This window comes from Equus quagga, chromosome 11 (assembly GCF_021613505.1).
Source record: "Equus quagga isolate Etosha38 chromosome 11, UCLA_HA_Equagga_1.0, whole genome shotgun sequence".
Lineage (NCBI taxonomy): Eukaryota > Metazoa > Chordata > Mammalia > Perissodactyla > Equidae > Equus > Equus quagga.
The window spans coordinates 94,415,293-94,432,599 of NC_060277.1; the positions used below are offsets into that span (position 1 = coordinate 94,415,293).

The 17,307-nt window shown below is 43.6% G+C and overlaps 1 protein-coding gene across 1 annotated transcript; it reads left to right on the forward strand.

Moving 5' to 3' along the window:
* The first annotated feature begins 1,143 nt into the window (after positions 1-1,143).
* On the forward strand, positions 1,144-12,045 carry CDC6 (cell division cycle 6). Its single transcript, XM_046676129.1, has 12 exons — positions 1,144-1,681; positions 2,494-2,684; positions 3,477-3,758; positions 3,883-4,082; positions 4,331-4,506; positions 4,902-5,008; positions 5,451-5,590; positions 6,132-6,232; positions 7,399-7,463; positions 10,292-10,494; positions 10,933-11,073; positions 11,361-12,045. The coding sequence occupies exons 2-12, from the start codon at positions 2,507-2,509 to the stop codon at positions 11,448-11,450; spliced, it is 1,683 nt and encodes a 560-aa protein (XP_046532085.1). The 5' UTR covers positions 1,144-1,681; positions 2,494-2,506; the 3' UTR covers positions 11,451-12,045.
* The last annotated feature ends 5,262 nt before the right edge of the window (positions 12,046-17,307 follow it).

The following is a 17,307-nucleotide window of genomic DNA, read 5'->3' on the forward strand; positions in this document are numbered from 1 at the left end:
TTTAAGTGGTCAAGAGTGATCCGTCAGACTTCCTGAGTTTAAATTACAGCTCTTCCATTTACTAGTCGTGTGACCTTGGGCAAATTTACTCAACCACCTCTCTCTCAGTTTCCTCATTTGTGAAATGGAAATAATACCAACCTCATGGGGTGCTTGTGAGAATAAGTTGATATAGGTGAAATACTTGAACTCAGCCCCTGGCATACACTTAAGTACTCAATATTGGCTCTTATCTCCTGTATGAACTAACTAAATTGACTGACAATTGTAATATTGTTTTCCTACTTCTTAGCTTTATTGCTCTGTTTCATTTGATATTGAAGGATGAAAGATAAATGCTTACCATTACCTAGAGCTGGGTCCTGATCTTTAACAGAACTTGAGGCTTAACTAGGTTATTAGCTTTGGATACTGGCCTGTAAATTACTGCTCTAATTTATATTTTTCATTAAAAGCTCAGCTTGCCTCTTCTATAGCAGTCTTCTCTGGCCCTGAAACCCTGGTGTTTAGCCATAAAAAAGATTTTAAAATTAAGGGGTCATAATTCTCTATACCCCCCCCCCCCAGTGTGTGGATTAATGGGATTAATGATAAGGTGCACAGAATATAATATTTTAACCTTTAACAAAATAAAAGCAAAGGTCTAGCTCTATTTCTCATATTCGAAATACAAATCAGGGAGGATACTGTGATGAAGTGTAGTCTATTTCTTTATGCATGTGTAGAACTTTACAAAAGCACATTAGTTTGGCTGTCAGGGTGTCTGGGTCCTTGGCCCGTCACTGCTACCAACATGCTGTAACCTCTAATTAACCCTCCGCACATATGCCTTGAGCTTTGCAGGCTTGAGCATTAGAGAAGTAAAGCGCCTGAGGCCCGCCCAGTGACCGAGTGGTTAAGTTCGGGGGCTCTGCTTCGGTGGCCCAGGGTTTCGCCGGTTCGCTCATGGGCGCAGACATGGCACCGCTCTTTAAGCCGCGCCAGGCGGCGTCCCGCATGCCACAACTAGAAGGACCCACAACTATGTACGGTGGGGGGCGGGGGGGGCGGCTTTGGGAGATAAAAGGAAAAACAAAATCTTTAAAAAAAAAGGAAGTAAAGCGCCTAGCATGGTGCCTGGCGCCCTGCACCACCCCCAAAATGGTAGGTACTATGTGGTAGCTCTTTGATATTCTAGGCAATTAGGGTAGTAAACATGGGTTCCAGCACCCGTGAGAAGGGGCAACCCACATCTTTACACCTCCCCTCGAAAGAAGGGCATGGAAATAAGAGTCGTGTGCGGCAAAGACTACATCTCCCGCCGGGCTTTGCGGCGCAGCAGTGCCTCCTTACCCAGAGCCGCAACCGCGCGTCCTTCCGCCGAGGCCCCGGATGTAGATGATCTCCTTGCTTGGAGGGCGTGGCCTCCCCGTGGCGCTGAGACCTGGGGCTCTCTTATTGGCTGTGGGCCTTCCAGCTGGATTGGCCGCGAAGGAGGGGGCGTTGGCCAAGGCGCGCGGCGCTCTGGCGACACCCAATCAGAAGCCTGGTCGGGCCTTGGCGGGAGGCGGGAAAGCTGCGGCTGTGGAGATTTGGCGCGAGCGCGTCTGGGCTTTGCCGCTGCGGGTGTGTGGTTTGCTTAGGAGCTTGTCGTGGAGAATCCCTGAAGCCGTGTGCGAGAGACAGGAAGCAGCCCGCCGAGGTGACGCAGCCCGGGGAGGTGGAGAGGAGAGCATTGCTCGGGGAGGCCTGGGGTCTAGGAGGCAGCGGAGTGGGGTGAGGGCCTGCGGCGAGGACCGCGGGTTCCGACGAGGCCCGAGGTGAAGCGAGGGGAGGAGAGCTCATCGCGGGAGGTCTGGGGTCGCGGCAAGGGCAGGGGGCTGCGCGCCCTCGGAGTAGTCTGGCAGTGTGCGTGGGGTAAAGGAGCTCAATGTGGTAGGAAGGCGGTGTTCCGGGCGGGGGCCGAAAGTTGTGTGGAGTGGGGACTCCGTGCAGAGTGAGGACTTGGGGCAGACTGTGAATGTGGAAGGTTGCTGGGCTAAGCTGGTGATAAAGATAGGTCCCGTCCCTGGAGTGAGGGCATTAGGAGTGTTCTAGAAGTCAATTAAGATAAACTTCTTATTTCATTGCTCAGCTGGTTTAGAACTTGGGCTCTGGAGCCAGAAGGCCTGGGCTTATATCCCTGCTTTGCTGTGTCTTTGGGCCGCTGTGTTCTCAGTTTTCTCATCTGGAAGATGAGGGTACTAGTAGGACCTACCTCTAAGGTGGGTGTAGAACTTAAATGAGTCAATGCCTAAAATGCTTATAACAGTGTCTTACACATAGTAGGTAGACAACAGGTGTTCCCTGTTATTGCAAAGATTAGGATGTGAAGCAGCACTGAATGCGAAAATATTGTTATAGCATAATTTTCGCATGAAATGAGTGTTGATCATCTGTATAAATTCCATGTTAGTTATTTTCCTTTCGCTTTTGCCCGTTGACCGGCTGTCCTGTTCTCTCTTTTGTACCCAGCTGTGTTGCCATCATGCCTCAAACCCGATCCCAGTCACAGGCTACAATCAGTTTTCCAAAAAAGAAGCTGTCTCGGACATTGGACAAAGCTAAAAACTCTAGTGACACCAAGGTAGCACTGACAAATGTCCAGGCCACACCCCGTCCTCCTTGTGTAAAAATTCTGCCTCTCAGCCCCAGAAAACGTCTGGGTAAGCTATCCATTATATAAGTACAACTTTTTGCCTGGTGGCTCTCGACTTCTCTTTCCTCAATAAGATGCCTAGGCCTTTGAAGCAGCTTTCTAAATTCAGCTAAGACCACTTTATTCGCTTTGGTTATGTTCAGAATGGTTGCTAAGTGCTAACTGAACTTCAGAGTTAAGCCACTTATGGAGATGATTTTCTGAACTACTTCGTAAATTTGATCTTCGGTTCTAAACACTGAACTTGGTTTTGTCAGTGTTTTAAATGACCTTGCGGTTAGTTATAAAGTATTTGGAAACTTGCCTCAGTAATTGTGAATAAGAGAAACAGGTGACATTCTTATTTTAGAACAGTGGTTGGTAATCCTTTCTTGTTTTAGATCAAATGTTTTTGATGAGGGGTGATTTGGTTGTATCCAGAGACATTTTGGTTGTCACAACTTAGCTGGTGCTACTGGCATAATGGATAAAGGCCAGGGACGCTGCTAAATATTCTCCAATGCACAGGACAGTCCCCACAATGAAGAATTATTTGGTCCGAGATGTCAGTGGCGCCAAGATTGAGAAACCTTGTTTTAGAACAATCACAGAATTTCATCCCACTAAAACCCATTTGGTTTCTACCATATAAGAGGCAGTGGTGCCATCTGGTGGCCAATATTTGCTTCTAGATGAGAGGCATTTTATTTTGGTGGTTCTGAAGTGTTAGAAATTCACCTTTCTGGGGGTTGCGAGATCTTCACCAGTCATTTTAATATCCTTTGCTATGAATTACCATATTTTGATTTTAATGTTTCAGGTGATGACAACCTGTGCAACACTCCCCACTTACCTCCCTGTTCTCCACCAAAGCAAGGCAAGAAAGAGAATGGTCCCCCTCGCTCACATGTACCTAAGGGGCGCAGATTGGTATTTGACAATCAGCTGACAATTAAGTCTCCTAGCAAAAGAGAACAAGCCAGAGGTCGCCAAAACAAAATTCATTCCTCAGTTCAAAAAGGTCAAGACATCACAACAAATTCTGAGCAGAGATGTCCACTGGAGAAAGAGTCTGCATGTGTAAGACTGTTCAAGCAAGAAGGTTCGTTCTTACATGGCAGCTGTTAGTGCAGCCTCATAAAGAAGGCTGGTGACTCCAAATGAAACCCAGTGAGTCTTCTCAGTCACCACTGTTGTGTCTTATTGTCCTTTTATATCTGGCACAGGTACTTGCTACCAGCAAGCAAAGCTGGTCCTGAATACGGCTGTCCCAGATCGGCTACCTGCCAGGGAAAAGGAGATGAACGTCATCAGAAATTTCCTGAGAGAGCACATCTGTGGGAAAAAAGCTGGAAGTCTTTATCTTTCTGGTGCTCCTGGGACTGGAAAAACTGCCTGCTTAAGCCGAATTCTGCAAGACCTCAAGGTACATTGAGTCTGAATTATGATGCTCTTGCTAAAGTGACACTTTGTTATTAAGGGTTAAGAAAGAGTAGAAGTGCTTAGGGGATTGAAGGTTTGCCCAAAATAAGACGTCTTTAGTTTCATTGTCTAAATCTTCCCAAATGAAAGTAAGCTTATTCTTTTATGTGCTGTTAATTCCTCAATGACCCTTCAGGTTCCATCAAATCTTTATTTGAAGCCAAAATAATGCCCATGTTTGTGTTTTTCTAGAAGGAATTAAAAGGCTTTAAAACTATCATGCTGAATTGCATGTCCTTGAGGAGTGCCCAGGCTGTATTCCCAGCTATTGCTCAGGAGATTTGTCAGGAAGGAGTATCCAGGCCAGCTGGGAAGGACATGATGAGAAAACTAGAAAACCATATGACTGCGGAAAAGGGCCCCATGATGTAAGTATTGCTCTGTTGCATGTTGTTCTGTGAAAATCTGCAAGATCTATTGCCCACAAACTCACATTCTAATCTCTTGAATTTATCAGTTTGCTCATAAAGAGAACAATTCCTATATTCTATGAGAGGTGGTTACATAAACTTAAAGGGAAAGAAGAAAGGAAAAATACACCTTCTAATTTTAAATTGGAAAAAATGTTTTTAAACGAATTGCTTGATTGTGTTACTTTTTCGTAATGGTGGGGGTATTACATAATAGTGAATGGAGGTAGGACACATTATGATCTTCAAACTGGTCTCACTTGTAGGAATGTGACCTACAGTCAGCCCAGATCAAACAGATTGGAGAGTTTAGAAGGTGAACATGGATACTAATTGTTTCTCTTTATGTGTAGTGTGTTGGTGTTGGATGAGATGGATCAGCTGGACAGCAAAGGGCAAGATGTATTGTACACACTGTTTGAATGGCCATGGCTAAGCAATTCTCGATTGGTGCTGATTGGTTAGTACTCAACTGTTAATGTTACGTGGTGGTTCTAAAGAATTCGTTTTCTTTCATCTCTTCAGCTTATTTATCACCTATTATTTTATCTTTAACCAGCTTTCTGTTTGTCAAAATAAGAAAGTTGCTATAAAATAATAATTTTAATCTAAGGCAAATCAGTTTTTTTAAGTCTGAATAGAAATGACATAGTATTGCATTTCAGAGACAATTGAATTTGAGAGTATCTTGTCTTGCTTATCAGTCAACAGTTGTAACCTAACTTGAAAAAAGCATTCTATGATGACATCTTACCTGATGAGTGTTGGTGGGGGGGGTGGCAAGTGGGAAGCAACAATTGCAATGCTGGATTATGACTGGAAATTCTGTTCAGCTTTAGTTTAGTTTAGTTTTCTTTTTAGGGTGATGTGACCAGTGATGGTTAGTGTTATTTCCTCCTCAGGTATTGCTAATACCCTGGATCTCACAGACAGAATTCTGCCCAGGCTTCAAGCTAGAGAAAAATGTAAGCCACGGCTGTTGAACTTCCCACCTTATACCAAAAATCAGATAGCCACTATCTTGCAAGATCGACTTAATCAGGTAGGTGCCAACCATTGTACCAAATTATGCGTTCCTTGGATCACCTGTGTTGGGGAAATGTAAGAATAGTTCTAAAATATTTTGCTTTGATTGCTTTACTAAGCAGGGAGTTCCTATGGGCCATAGTGAGAATATCTTATGTGAATTTCCAGCCATGGCTCCATTTATTGGATGCCTCAGTGTTGGAATAAAAATAAAAGTTAGAGGAATTACTCAAATGCTTCTTTAATGGCATTTAAAATAGGGCCTATAAAAAAACTTTCTGTTTTGAAAATGACCAGATAGAGTTTAGTTTAGTTTAATTTTGCTAATTTAAGTTCTGATTACTTTTTTCCCGTTTATGAACCTCTACCACATTCCTACAAAATATTTAAATATGTGAAATCTCCCTTTACTTATGAGTAGAAAAAGTATCTTTTAGACCCTAAAGGGTACCCATCAAGTTTAGACTTAAGTGTGAAAATATTTATGTCTGGGACCTAAATTACAGAGAGGGGGAATCTTATAGTTCAAGTTGTCATCTGCTATGTCTTGTCCAAAGGTATCTAGAGATTGGGTTGTGGACGATGCTGCAATTCAATTCTGTGCCCGAAAAGTCTCTGCTGTTTCAGGAGATGTTCGCAAAGCGCTAGATGTTTGCAGGTGAGTTATGGCACTATTGGCTGTTTTTATTAAAAAAAGAAATGCTGTTAATTGTCTCTTGTAACTCAAATGATTGTAACTTAAGAGGCTTTATTCTGCCACTTTTTACACTCAGAAAGGAGGACTTGTTTCTCAGTGGGGAGCTCTGCATTTCCACCGTGTTAATGTCTGAAACATTATCAGTCCATTACCTACAGAGGGAGAAACAAATGAGATGTTGCTGGCACTCCCTGTGGTGATTATAGATTGGTTAATTACATTTGTATTAAAAAAGACTCCAGTTTACTTTTCCATTAGCTGGTCTCAAGCAGGTTTATTTATGGACCTGAACCATCTTTGCCTTGAGACTTTTTTCCCCTTTCTTTGCTTTTGTGAGCACCCCTTCCTCCACTTGGTGGTCCCCCACAGTTGTACTCCAGACCTCTCTCCCTTCCCATCCCCCAGCCCCTCCTGCTGAGGAAAGCCTCTGTGCTGACTGATGAAATTTCTTCCTTCCCAGTAGGGACACTGGGTCCATTAAAATGATACTTGCTGTGCTGGCCTGCTGGTCTAACCTCCCCCTACTGCCATGCACAAGATCCAGGTCTGGCTTATGGCTTCCTGTGGGCAAAGTACTTTGGAGAGAGCAGTGGGAGAGTAAGTTCTTGCTGTTGCTAGATGGCATGATCCTGGATTTGAAAGTTTCCCCTAGTCTGCAAACTACTTGGGTAAAGACTGCAGCTATGAGCAATAGTCATGTGGGCTGGTGTGGTTTAGCCTACACATATTCTATGTATATAAAACTGAGGACTCCCCTTTTAGGTCTGGTGTAGATGGGTGGTACTGGCTCTCTTTAGTCAGTCGCCCACATTACATAACCTCTCTCCTATCCATGACATTTTCTCCTCATCCAAAATGTTATCATTGGCTTGATGTGTGATGACCTACTTGGCATCTATTACAGGAAACCATGTAGTGTTGAAGTTTCTCAGATTCCCTGGTCCATGAATTATTTCAAGGCAATTAAGTCCCCTTTAGCTGAGACATAATCCGGTTTTGTTTTGGTGGCTTTAAAATTATAAAACATGCTGTTTTTTTTGTTAATGTATCTGTTTTTGAACTTGGTGGTTTGATGTAGTGTTTGGTGTGACTCAGTCTAAATTAATTTTAGAAATATTTTTTTATAGGAGAGCTATTGAAATTGTAGAGTCGGATGTCAAAAGCCAGACTATCCTCAAACCACTGTCTGAATGTAAGTAGTTTATCTCCTTCCCATCTTCCTTTATAATTAGAAGCTTAACTTTTCTTAGGAAAGAGGGAGAAAGATGAACATAGTTAAATCCACACTCACCCATTTTTGTGTGTGTGCCTGTGTTTTTGGTCAATTTTATCTACTTTATTTCAATCTTGCCTGCCAGTACTATAGTCCATCCATTACTGGAAATGAGTTCCCCAGGGTGTTACATAAATGGCTGGGACAGAGTAAGTTTTCTTTCCAAGCTCTAGGAATGAAAACTGTAGACAATAAGGTTGGATCAGCTTCTCTTTGGGTGTTTATATTGAGTGCACTTCAGGTCTCCGTATGGGTGAAAGCAAAGCCTGGTAAATAGGAGAGAGTCAGACAGTGAAAGAATTGAGTTCAATGTGCCATGTCTCAAGACTTTAAACAATGCTAGGAGGGTCAAGGTATGAAGATGATATTGCTACAGTAAACTATGGGCTGTTAGAAAAACAACATTTAATTTTCCTTTCCCTCAGCCTTGTTCTCTTAGTTATCCCAGATGTAAAATGGCCATGAACTACATACTTATCTTGTCAGTGTTTAATATCCAGCGTTAATCTTTAGAAACAGGACAGTCTGATTTGATTGTTTCTTCCTTAACTCCTGCAGTGGTTGAGAGTTATTAAAATTGTTTCTAGCACTGTAGTTTCACAGAACACACTTTGTTTTTTTCATCAACTTATTGAAAGAAAATTAATAAAAATATTTCACATGAACAGACATTTCTCCAAAGAAGATATAAGTATGGCCAATAGACACATGAAAACATGTTCATCATCACTAATCATCAGGAAAGTGCAAATCAAAACTACACTAAGATATCACCTTACACCCATTAGATTGGCAAAAATATCCAAAACCAAGAGTGACAAATGTTGGAGAGGTTGTGGAGAAAAAGGAACCCTCATACACTGTTGGTGGGAATGCAAACTCGTGCAGCCACTATGGAAAACAGTATGGAGATTCCTCAAAAAGTTAAAAATAGAAATACCCTATGACCCAGCCATCCCACTACTGGGTATCTATCCTAAGAACCTGAAATCAGCAATCCCAAGAGTCCCCTGCACCCCTATGTTCATTGCAGCATTATTTACAATAGCCAAGACGTGGAACCAACCTAAATGCCCAGAAACTGATGACTGGATAAAGAAGATATGGTATATATACACAATGGAATACTACTCAGCCATAAAAAAGGACCAAATTGTTCCATTCGCATCAACATGGATGGACCTTGAGGGTATTATGTTAAGCGAAATAAGCCAGACAGAGAAAGACGAACTCTATATGACTCCACTTATAGGTGGAAGTTAACATATAGACAAGGAGAACTGATCGGTGGTTACCAGGGAAAAGGAGGAGTAGGGGAGGGCACAAAGGGTGAAGTGGTGTACCCACAAAATGACTAACAATAATGTACAAATGAAATCTCACAAGGTTGTAATCTATCATAATCTTAATAAAAAATAAATAAATAAAAATTTTTCAGAAGTAGCCGCACTTAGTGCTTAGGCTGATGGTAGGTAATATATGCCAATGCATAGATTAGATACTGGTTTCTCTTCAGCTTTTCAGATTATTCCCTTTTTTCCCCGTCCCAATAACATTTAGGCTTGTCAGTGGTCCCTGTGAGCACCACTGGCACACATAGCTGAAAGAGGCTTTAAGTTCCGGCCATAAATTACTAGACAGAACCTAATTTTTGTCATTTGATCTCTGGTATTTGTGATTAGCTTTTAATGGCTCTAGAAAGCTATAGGGAGACTGACTTCAGCTAAATATAAGAAGACACTTTCAATAAATAGCACTAACTGGGCTTCTTTGACACACAGTGACTTCTCCAGCACTGAAGACATTCAAACAAAAGCTGGATAGATGACCATTTGGTTGGGATTGTTTTAGAGGAGATTCAGCCATTGGGTAGGGAGCAAGAACAGACCTCTACATTCCTTCCAACTTTAAGACTCTGCTACTTGATCAGTGATCTCTAGTTTCTCCACTTTTAGTCCTCTGCAGCATCCTGTTTGTGGTAATGAAATAGAAGCAAATTGTTGTGGGGCTACTGCACGTGGTCTCAGGAAGTAACTTTAGGCAAAGGTTGTTTCAGAGCAAATCCCTCCTCTGTCTTGCAATTCATGCATCTCCAAACAATGAGTCCATAGTCCTGTGCGGCTGTTGGCAGCTTCCCAACCTCCGGCCTCTGGGATGGTACTATCTGCTAAGATATCCAATGACATTTTCTCAAGTTGCTCTACTGTAGATCAGCTTGGACAAGTGAACGAAAGCTCAAAGGTCATTTGGGGAGGCTATCTAGAGGACTTACGTAGGATTGACTTGCCTGTCCACATTTAGCCACTCATTTGATTCAAAACATTAGGTAATTTTTCCAACTTTTTTTTCCTTTCTTAATTACCAAGCATGGTTGTCTTTGCTTCAAGATTCTGTTCTTTTTTACCTTTGAGATATGAGGAACTTCCAAGGCAGAACTCAGTTCTCTGTCTGGTTCTTTCTTGACGTGGATTTTGACTCTTTGACATTAAGTTGCATTCTATAGGACAGACTAGTTCACCATTCTGCCAGAAAAAGGATAACCCTGCTTTACAAGTTATCCACATTATTTGGGCATCTTTCTGAGGATAGCATTTTCTCTCATCCTTAGTTTCTGTTACAGAGTTGGAACCTCTGCTTTGGTGCGACATGACTGCACTTGAATTTCCTTCAGCTAAAACTTCGTATCACCTGTCTCAGTACACACAATATCTTAAAATCTAATTAAGCTTGATTTATTTACTTTATAGGTAAATCGCCCTCTGAGTCACTGGTTCCCAAGCAAGTTGGTCTTGTTCACATATCCCAAGTCATTTCAGAAGTTGATGGTAGCAGAATGACTTTGAGCCGAGAAGGAGCACAAGACTCCTTCCCTCTTCAGCAGAAGATCTTGGTCTGCTCTTTGTTGCTCTTGACCAGGCAGTTGAAGATTAAGGAGGTCACTCTGGGGAAGGTTAGTTGGGAATCTTAGCAGATGGAGCTGGGGTGGAGATGAGAATCTGCTTTGCAGAGCAGATATTTTCCAAAAGGTCTGTCAAGCTCCAGATGATATGAATTAAAAATGGATTTTAACAGTAAGAATAAATACTGGTACCATATAAAAGGCAGCTGACTCTATTTCCCTTGGGTTGTGGTTGAGAATTTACCATTAATCTTCTCCCCTTCATTTCTGCCTCTCCCTGTGAAATATATAAAGTCCCTTTCCTGCATTACAGTTTAGGGTTTTGGCAATATCTACAGAATGCCTGTTCAAGGATTTTATTGAAAAGAGGGAGAATTAGAGTATTCAGATATCTTTTTTGCAAACCCAAACTCACATTTTAAAAGGGATTATAAGGTGACAAGCGCTATGACTTTTAAGCAACATTTGTTCTCCCTTGTTTCCTCTCAGTTATATGAAGCCTATAGCAACGTCTGTCGCAAACAGCAGGTGGCAGCTGTGGACCAGTCAGAGTGTTTATCACTTTCAGGGCTCTTGGAGGCCAGGGGCATTTTAGGATTAAAGAAAAACAAGGAAACCCGCTTCACAAAGGTACAACTAACTGCTTCTTTGTGACATTGCTTTTAATTGTCGTGTTTTGGAGAGCTTATCTTTTGCTAAAGATTTAAAAATGACCACAATTGATTTGTTTTTTGTTAGGTAGGATTTAAGATCTGTGAGGACGGGACTGCAGTATGAATGAGATATTTTTTGCAGGCCATTGAAAAAGCAGTGTTTAGCCTCTTGTAACAAAAGTTTAACATGGTAGAAGTTTATGTAATAAAAACTTTGCTTTTGTGAGTTCTCTACCGTGAAAAGTCCTCTTCTCTTCTTTCCAGGTGTCTTTGAAGATTGAAGAGAAGGAAATAGAGCGTGCTCTGAAAGACAAAGCTTTAATTGGAAATATCTTAGCTATTGGATTGCCTTAAATTCTTTTATACTAATGCCCCATCTGAAAGCATCCAGCTGGCATTTAGAAAGCTGTGGAGTCTTCATTTTAGTGCTTTATACACTCAGGTCTGAAAACAAATATGATCTTTTTTACATGAAACTGGTAAATTTTAATCTATAGATTCATGAATATTAGCACAGCATAATATGTTTGGGTCTTATTATTTTTATGCATTAAAAATTACTGAGTAGACCCTTTTTAATTACATTCACTACTTCTACCACTTCAGTGTCGCTAACCAATATGCTTGTAAGTATACAGATTATTTTGTACAATGTGCATATGTTTACCTCTTAGTTTCCTCAAACACTGGTGTATTTTAAAGAAGTTTGAGGCTAGAGTAAGAAGAATGAAAAAGGATGACAGGAAAATAAGCAAGTCCACATGGAGATTTGGAGGACACTTTGGTCAAAGAATTTCTTTCTTTTTGGAGTATACTGTGTTCATGTTTCACTTACTTCCACATTGTGACATTTTAAAGACTACTTCAGTTTCTTGGGTACTCCCAAAGTTGTGGGGGTGATAAGGAGAATGTAATTCTTCAGATTGTGAATATATTTATTTTTAAGTTGTGTTCTTTGTCTTTTTAAGCAATCACATTTCAAGAGAGCTCAGACTTTTAAAAGGCAATGTGAAAATTCCTCCCCAAACTGTCCCACAGTCTTAGCTGCCCTAGATGAAACCACTTGTTTCAAGACACCTTAGTTTGGGGTTGGATTTTCATCTAAACCTCATATTGTTCCAATCTTAATAGATAAATCAATCCATATGGTTACTCAAGTCCCCTTTTCTGGGTTTGGTTTCCAGTGGCATTAAATGGCAATTACTGACGGGGACACCAGAGGGCACTGAGTGCCTTGAAAGCACAAACATGGGGCTGGGGTAGTCTTGAGGAAAGGGAAAAAAGCTTAAGTTTGATTTGTTTGGGAGATTGCTGTACTTTTATAACTCAAACAAATGCTTGGAATGTAAACTATGTGTGATTTGAATGGTCTGAGAGCCAGTGACCAAGTCTGTGCTTCTCCCTGAGCTCTTCTGACTCCTGTCTTTCTGATATGGACTTGAGTTTGGGAACTTGATACATGTACAAATGATCTGTTGGCCACTGTTTCATTCATGCTGCCCACTGTATCCTTGCAATGTGATCTGGGCTACAGCAGGTGGTGTGGGATAGAAGGGCACACAGAGCCCTCTGAAATGAAAACTACCCACTGGTGTGTGTAGCTGAGCATAGTCTGTAGACAGGAGTCTGAATGTCATTCTCACCCTCACACTCCTTTATTAGAGCATTCATTCCCTCCCTTGGCTATGGAGAGAGGGTAATGTGTGAGTGGAGAACACAGTTCTATACCTAGAAGCTTGGAAAGTGTCCGGGGCTATAAGGGTTAACAAGCATAATTGCAAAGATTGTCCGAAGGCTGATGGAAAGCAGAGACTGAATGGGATTGAGAACAGATGCAAGGCTTGATTTAAATTACATTTTATTGGATGCTGCAGCCTTAAGAGACGTGACTGCTTTACAGTTTGTTTCCACACTGTGGGCAGCTGCTGTCTGTTCTGTGTCCACAGTAGGATCCTGCCCAAAAAGGAGCGGCCTCCCCACCTCGTTGTGTTTGAGGCTTGGCGCCTTCCTCTTAACTGTAGGGTTTGAGTCAGGAACATGGCTTGACTCGCAATGGGGCTGCTGTGTATCCTCCATGGCTCTGAGCCAAGATCACATTTGCAGATTCAAAGGGGCCAAATCTCTTCCCTTTCTACCTCCTTTCTCTCTCTTTCCCCTGGTATTTGGAAATAGGGTTTTCTGTGTACTGGTTTGTCAGTTTCCTTTCCTTCAGTTCTCCCCCCACTGTCAATTTCTAGGTCATTGCTGCTCTTAAGACTTCAGCAATTGGAACAGGGTTGGTTCTGTCAATGATGCGTGAAGCAGACTTAGAGTCCCTGCTTGGCTTCCGCTGCCCTTGTGGGAGCAAAAGCTGATGTATGTTTGTCAGTGAAGTCTTAAGTGTAATTCAAACAGCCGGGGAGCAGATTGAAAGGAGGAAGAAAGTCCTTTTCTTGCTGGCTTTTCTTACTGAAGCTGAGAGCTATGGGAAGGTGGTGGGATTTTTAGTGGGATGGGATGGGCTTGTGGTTACTAGTTTTTGCCAAGATCATAGGCTGTTTCACATAGAGTAGTGGCAAAGATGCTGACCTACATTCTTCCTCTTGAAGGTGGTGGGGTGTGTGTCTGTATCCTGGCTTATTTATTTTTCTTCAAAGAAGCCTCCATAGAGTCTTGGTGGGTATTGCTATGGAAAGAACATAGACACAATAAAATTGGTGTGATTTTCAACCCCAGAGCTGCCACTAACATTTCTGGCTCAATGAAGACTTGCCTGTGGCTAGATAACTGGCAAGAGTGTGTGAGGTCCAAGCTACCCAGAGATCAAAAAAAGTTGGCAGAGCTCTGTTCTCTCTTCCCCTCGTTGCTCCCTGCTTTTATTAAGTGCCCTTTTAAGATACACCAGTAAGAATTGGGAAGTAGGAATGAGATACAACTTGGAGATTTTTAAAAATATCTTTTGAAAGGTGTTAGCTTGACTACTGAGGAAGACCAGGAGAGAACCTGGACTGAGGTTTTTTTTTTTTTTTTTTTTGAGGAAGATTAGCCCTGAGCTAACTACTGCCAATCCTCTTTTTGCTGAGGAAGACTGGCCCTGAGCTAACATCCATGCCTGTCTTCCTCTACTTTGTATGTGGGACGCCTACCACAGCATGGCTTTTGCCAGGCGGTGCCATGTGCAGACCCAGGATCCGAACCAGCAAACCCCTGGCTGCTGAGAAGCAGAACACATAAACTTAACAGCTGTGCCACCAGGCCAGCCCCTAGACTGAGATTTTATTTACATTTGTATCTGTCCCCAGCACTTAGTAGAGTGCCCCTGGTACCTGGTAGGTACTCAATAAGCAATTGTTGAATGAACTAATAAATGAACCAAGATGTTGCCTTTCCCTCCGTCTTGAGGACAGTTTTGATCTGGGGTAGACATGGCTGATGCTTTTGCACTGAGGTGGAGCAGGCCCCTGTAAAAGAAGCGTGCTCTGTCTTATAAAATGTGGAGCATTTATTGGCCTCACAGATGCGTTCCAATCGCTCCCTCTGATGTAGTGGTATTTTGCTTGAGGCAACTTCCATGTTGCTACCAGGAAGCCTTGGCTATGGAGAGAGAGACCTACCTGCTGGGAAGAGGGGTGCCTGTCTGGGTGTTACCTATGTCCCTAGAGATTGGCCAGGAGCTGTGCCTGTAGTTGGCAAGGGATTAAGGAGGAACCCACCTTTGATGTCCCACATTTTCACTTTTGGGGAAAGTTCTGATCTCAGGTTCCTCCTAAAAAGATAAGGAAGGTGCCCTCTAAGACATTGTCTTCTAAGCTACCAACGGGGTAGGTCTCCCTCTTCTCAGAAGAGGTACATTCTGTAGGGGAGAAGGCGTGCCCTCTGGCCTCCCCTTCATTTTCAACCCCAGCCCCAAGGCACTGGCAGTAGAAGCTAATTGGGTGCAAGGGGCCTGGGTAAAGGCTGTCTGAAGACTGGCGAAAGGAGAGAGCCAGCTCCTTTTTTAAAAAGCTCTAATTGAGTTCTGAATCAGCCTCGCTCCCTTTGATCCCTCCTCTGTTTCCCACACCGCCTGAAAGAGCTAGATCAGCACTTCATAACAAGGGTGCGCCTGCTCCCCACACCCGCCCCCCCTCTTGACGCTCTGCTGCCGCCATCCACCGCTTGTCTCCTTCAGTTAAGATAATGAAGATGCTGAGAGATAAAATGTGTATTTAATAAGGGCGGGGGTAGGGAGGTGGAAAGGGGCAGCCAGGGCCTTCCCTAGTTTGGGGCCTAGCCAAGACTCAAGCTGAAAGCAAAGCTAGAGTAAGACTTGGCCCCAGAGTGTGGGGGTTTCTGGGCCTCAATCCAGCTGACTTCACTGCCTGCTGTTTGCCCTAAATTCCCCTACCTCCACCCTCTCACCCCCACACTCCTTTCTTTCCTCTCTTCTTGCTCCCAGTGGGAAAAAGGAGACTTACTTCAACTTTATTTTCAGCTGGTAACTTGGACTTTGGTGCAGTGTCCCCCAACCCGGAGTCAGCTGCAAGGTCAGCTAGGGCAGCCCCCTCTGGCCTAGGCCTGTAGAAGCTGTGGGTTCACAGTGGGGGGTGAAAAAAGCTGGAGTTAATGAAGACCAGCTGTTAGTCTGGGTTCTGCCTGCAGTTAGCTGGAGACCAGCCTTTGGTGGTGGTTGGAGGTACCAGGGTGTGTGACCTTCATCCCTGGGCACAAGGATATCCTGTGGCAGCTGAGGACTGTGCTGCTCTGAGTTTGGTTGTATCCTTAGTTTGTAAGAGAGTAGTCTGTTTCCCGCTTGGCTTTCTCTTCCCCTCCCCAAATAACACTCAGTGCTTATTGAGCTTTATAACTGTAGTGGTGGCCCAGCTGAGATCTGAGGATCTCCAAACTCTTGTAAACATTCATTAGCTGCCTGGGAAGAACCAAGAGCCTGGTGTAACAGCTGGGAGGGAACTGAGGCACATTAGGGTGAAAGGCTTGACCTGAACTCACCCCATGGACTCCACCCTGGGGCCCTCGTCCATACTGTCTAGCTTCTTTCCCCATTTTTCTTGCAAGACAGAGGAGGTGGAGGCAATGCCACTGCCCTCTCCCCTTCTAGGAAGAGGATGTGCTTTCTCCCTTCCCTCAAGACTGTCCCTGGTTTCCCCTGGCCCTTTACCCCATGACGTTTTCCCTGCTCTGCTGCTGTTGGAGATATGTGCAACTCTCCTTGCAAAATGTTCTCAATCTAGCCCTCTGCAGCCTTCCTGTCCACCTTCCCCTGGCCCACCTGGCCCACAAAACCTGAATTCTCCTTTCTGAGTTACTGAGATTAGCTATGCTAAACTGGGTCTGTAATGTTGAAGTTGATCTAAGTTTGTTAAGAGGCCCCTCTGCCCCCTGTATTTATCTCATATGGTACCTAGGAAAACATTTTCTTTAACTTAGTCATTCTGGTAAAGTTTCAGGATCCTATTAGGGGCTGGGTAGGGGCACTAGCTGACCCCTAGATTCTGCATCCTGTTCTTCCACTGACAATTGCCGTTTTTGGTAATGGATGTAGCTCAGAGTCCCCCAGCCCCACCTGCTCATACTCTCACTGTATATGTATATCTGCACACCAACACTCCCAGATACACACACCTCAGTCTAAGGAGATATAACTTGACCAGTTTCCAACTGCCATCCAAGTCATGCTGCCTTTTTTACTTACTGGAAAGCAAGGTTTTGGAGGGTTTTCCCCCTGGGGTGACCTCCTTGTCATTTAGGAATAGTAGGGAAGGATGAGGAGACTGTGCTACATCTATGAGGGATAGGGAGAAGTGAGCACCCATCCAAAATGAACGCCCCCTTCCCCAAATTCTCAGTGGCTAGGTGGCTTAGCTGGAGTGATAGGGGAGGAGATCTTAACCCCATCTCAGCACCAAAGCCCAAATCCATCTGCTTGAGGCAGGCAGGAAGAAATGTCTTTTTTCTCCTGTCCCGTGTTATCCTATCCTCAGCTAGAGTCATCCATGTGCTGTGTATCTGAGACTGGGGACTGTTCCTGTCTCCAGCCTATGACTCAGATCCCTGTCTTTCTCCCAGTGAGCCTTTCTCTCCCATCAGTCCTCAGCTCTGCACCCGATGACCCAGTCAGGGCGGGTGGAAGAGGGCGGGGAGAGCCTACCGTTTGATGAGTGGGCTTTAGGACCCAACGGGAACCCGTGCCTCTTGCAGCAGCCTAACCTAGAAGCAGGGGGGAATCCTGAAT

Coding starts and splice junctions, on each gene's coding strand:
- CDC6 (XM_046676129.1), top strand. CDS start 2,507: ATGCCTCAAACCCGATCCCAGTCACAGGCTACAATCAGTTTTCCAAAA. Junction 2,685..3,476: donor CAGCCCCAGAAAACGTCTGG/GTAAGCTATCCA, acceptor TTAATGTTTCAG/GTGATGACAACCTGTGCAAC. Junction 3,759..3,882: donor AAGACTGTTCAAGCAAGAAG/GTTCGTTCTTAC, acceptor TATCTGGCACAG/GTACTTGCTACCAGCAAGCA.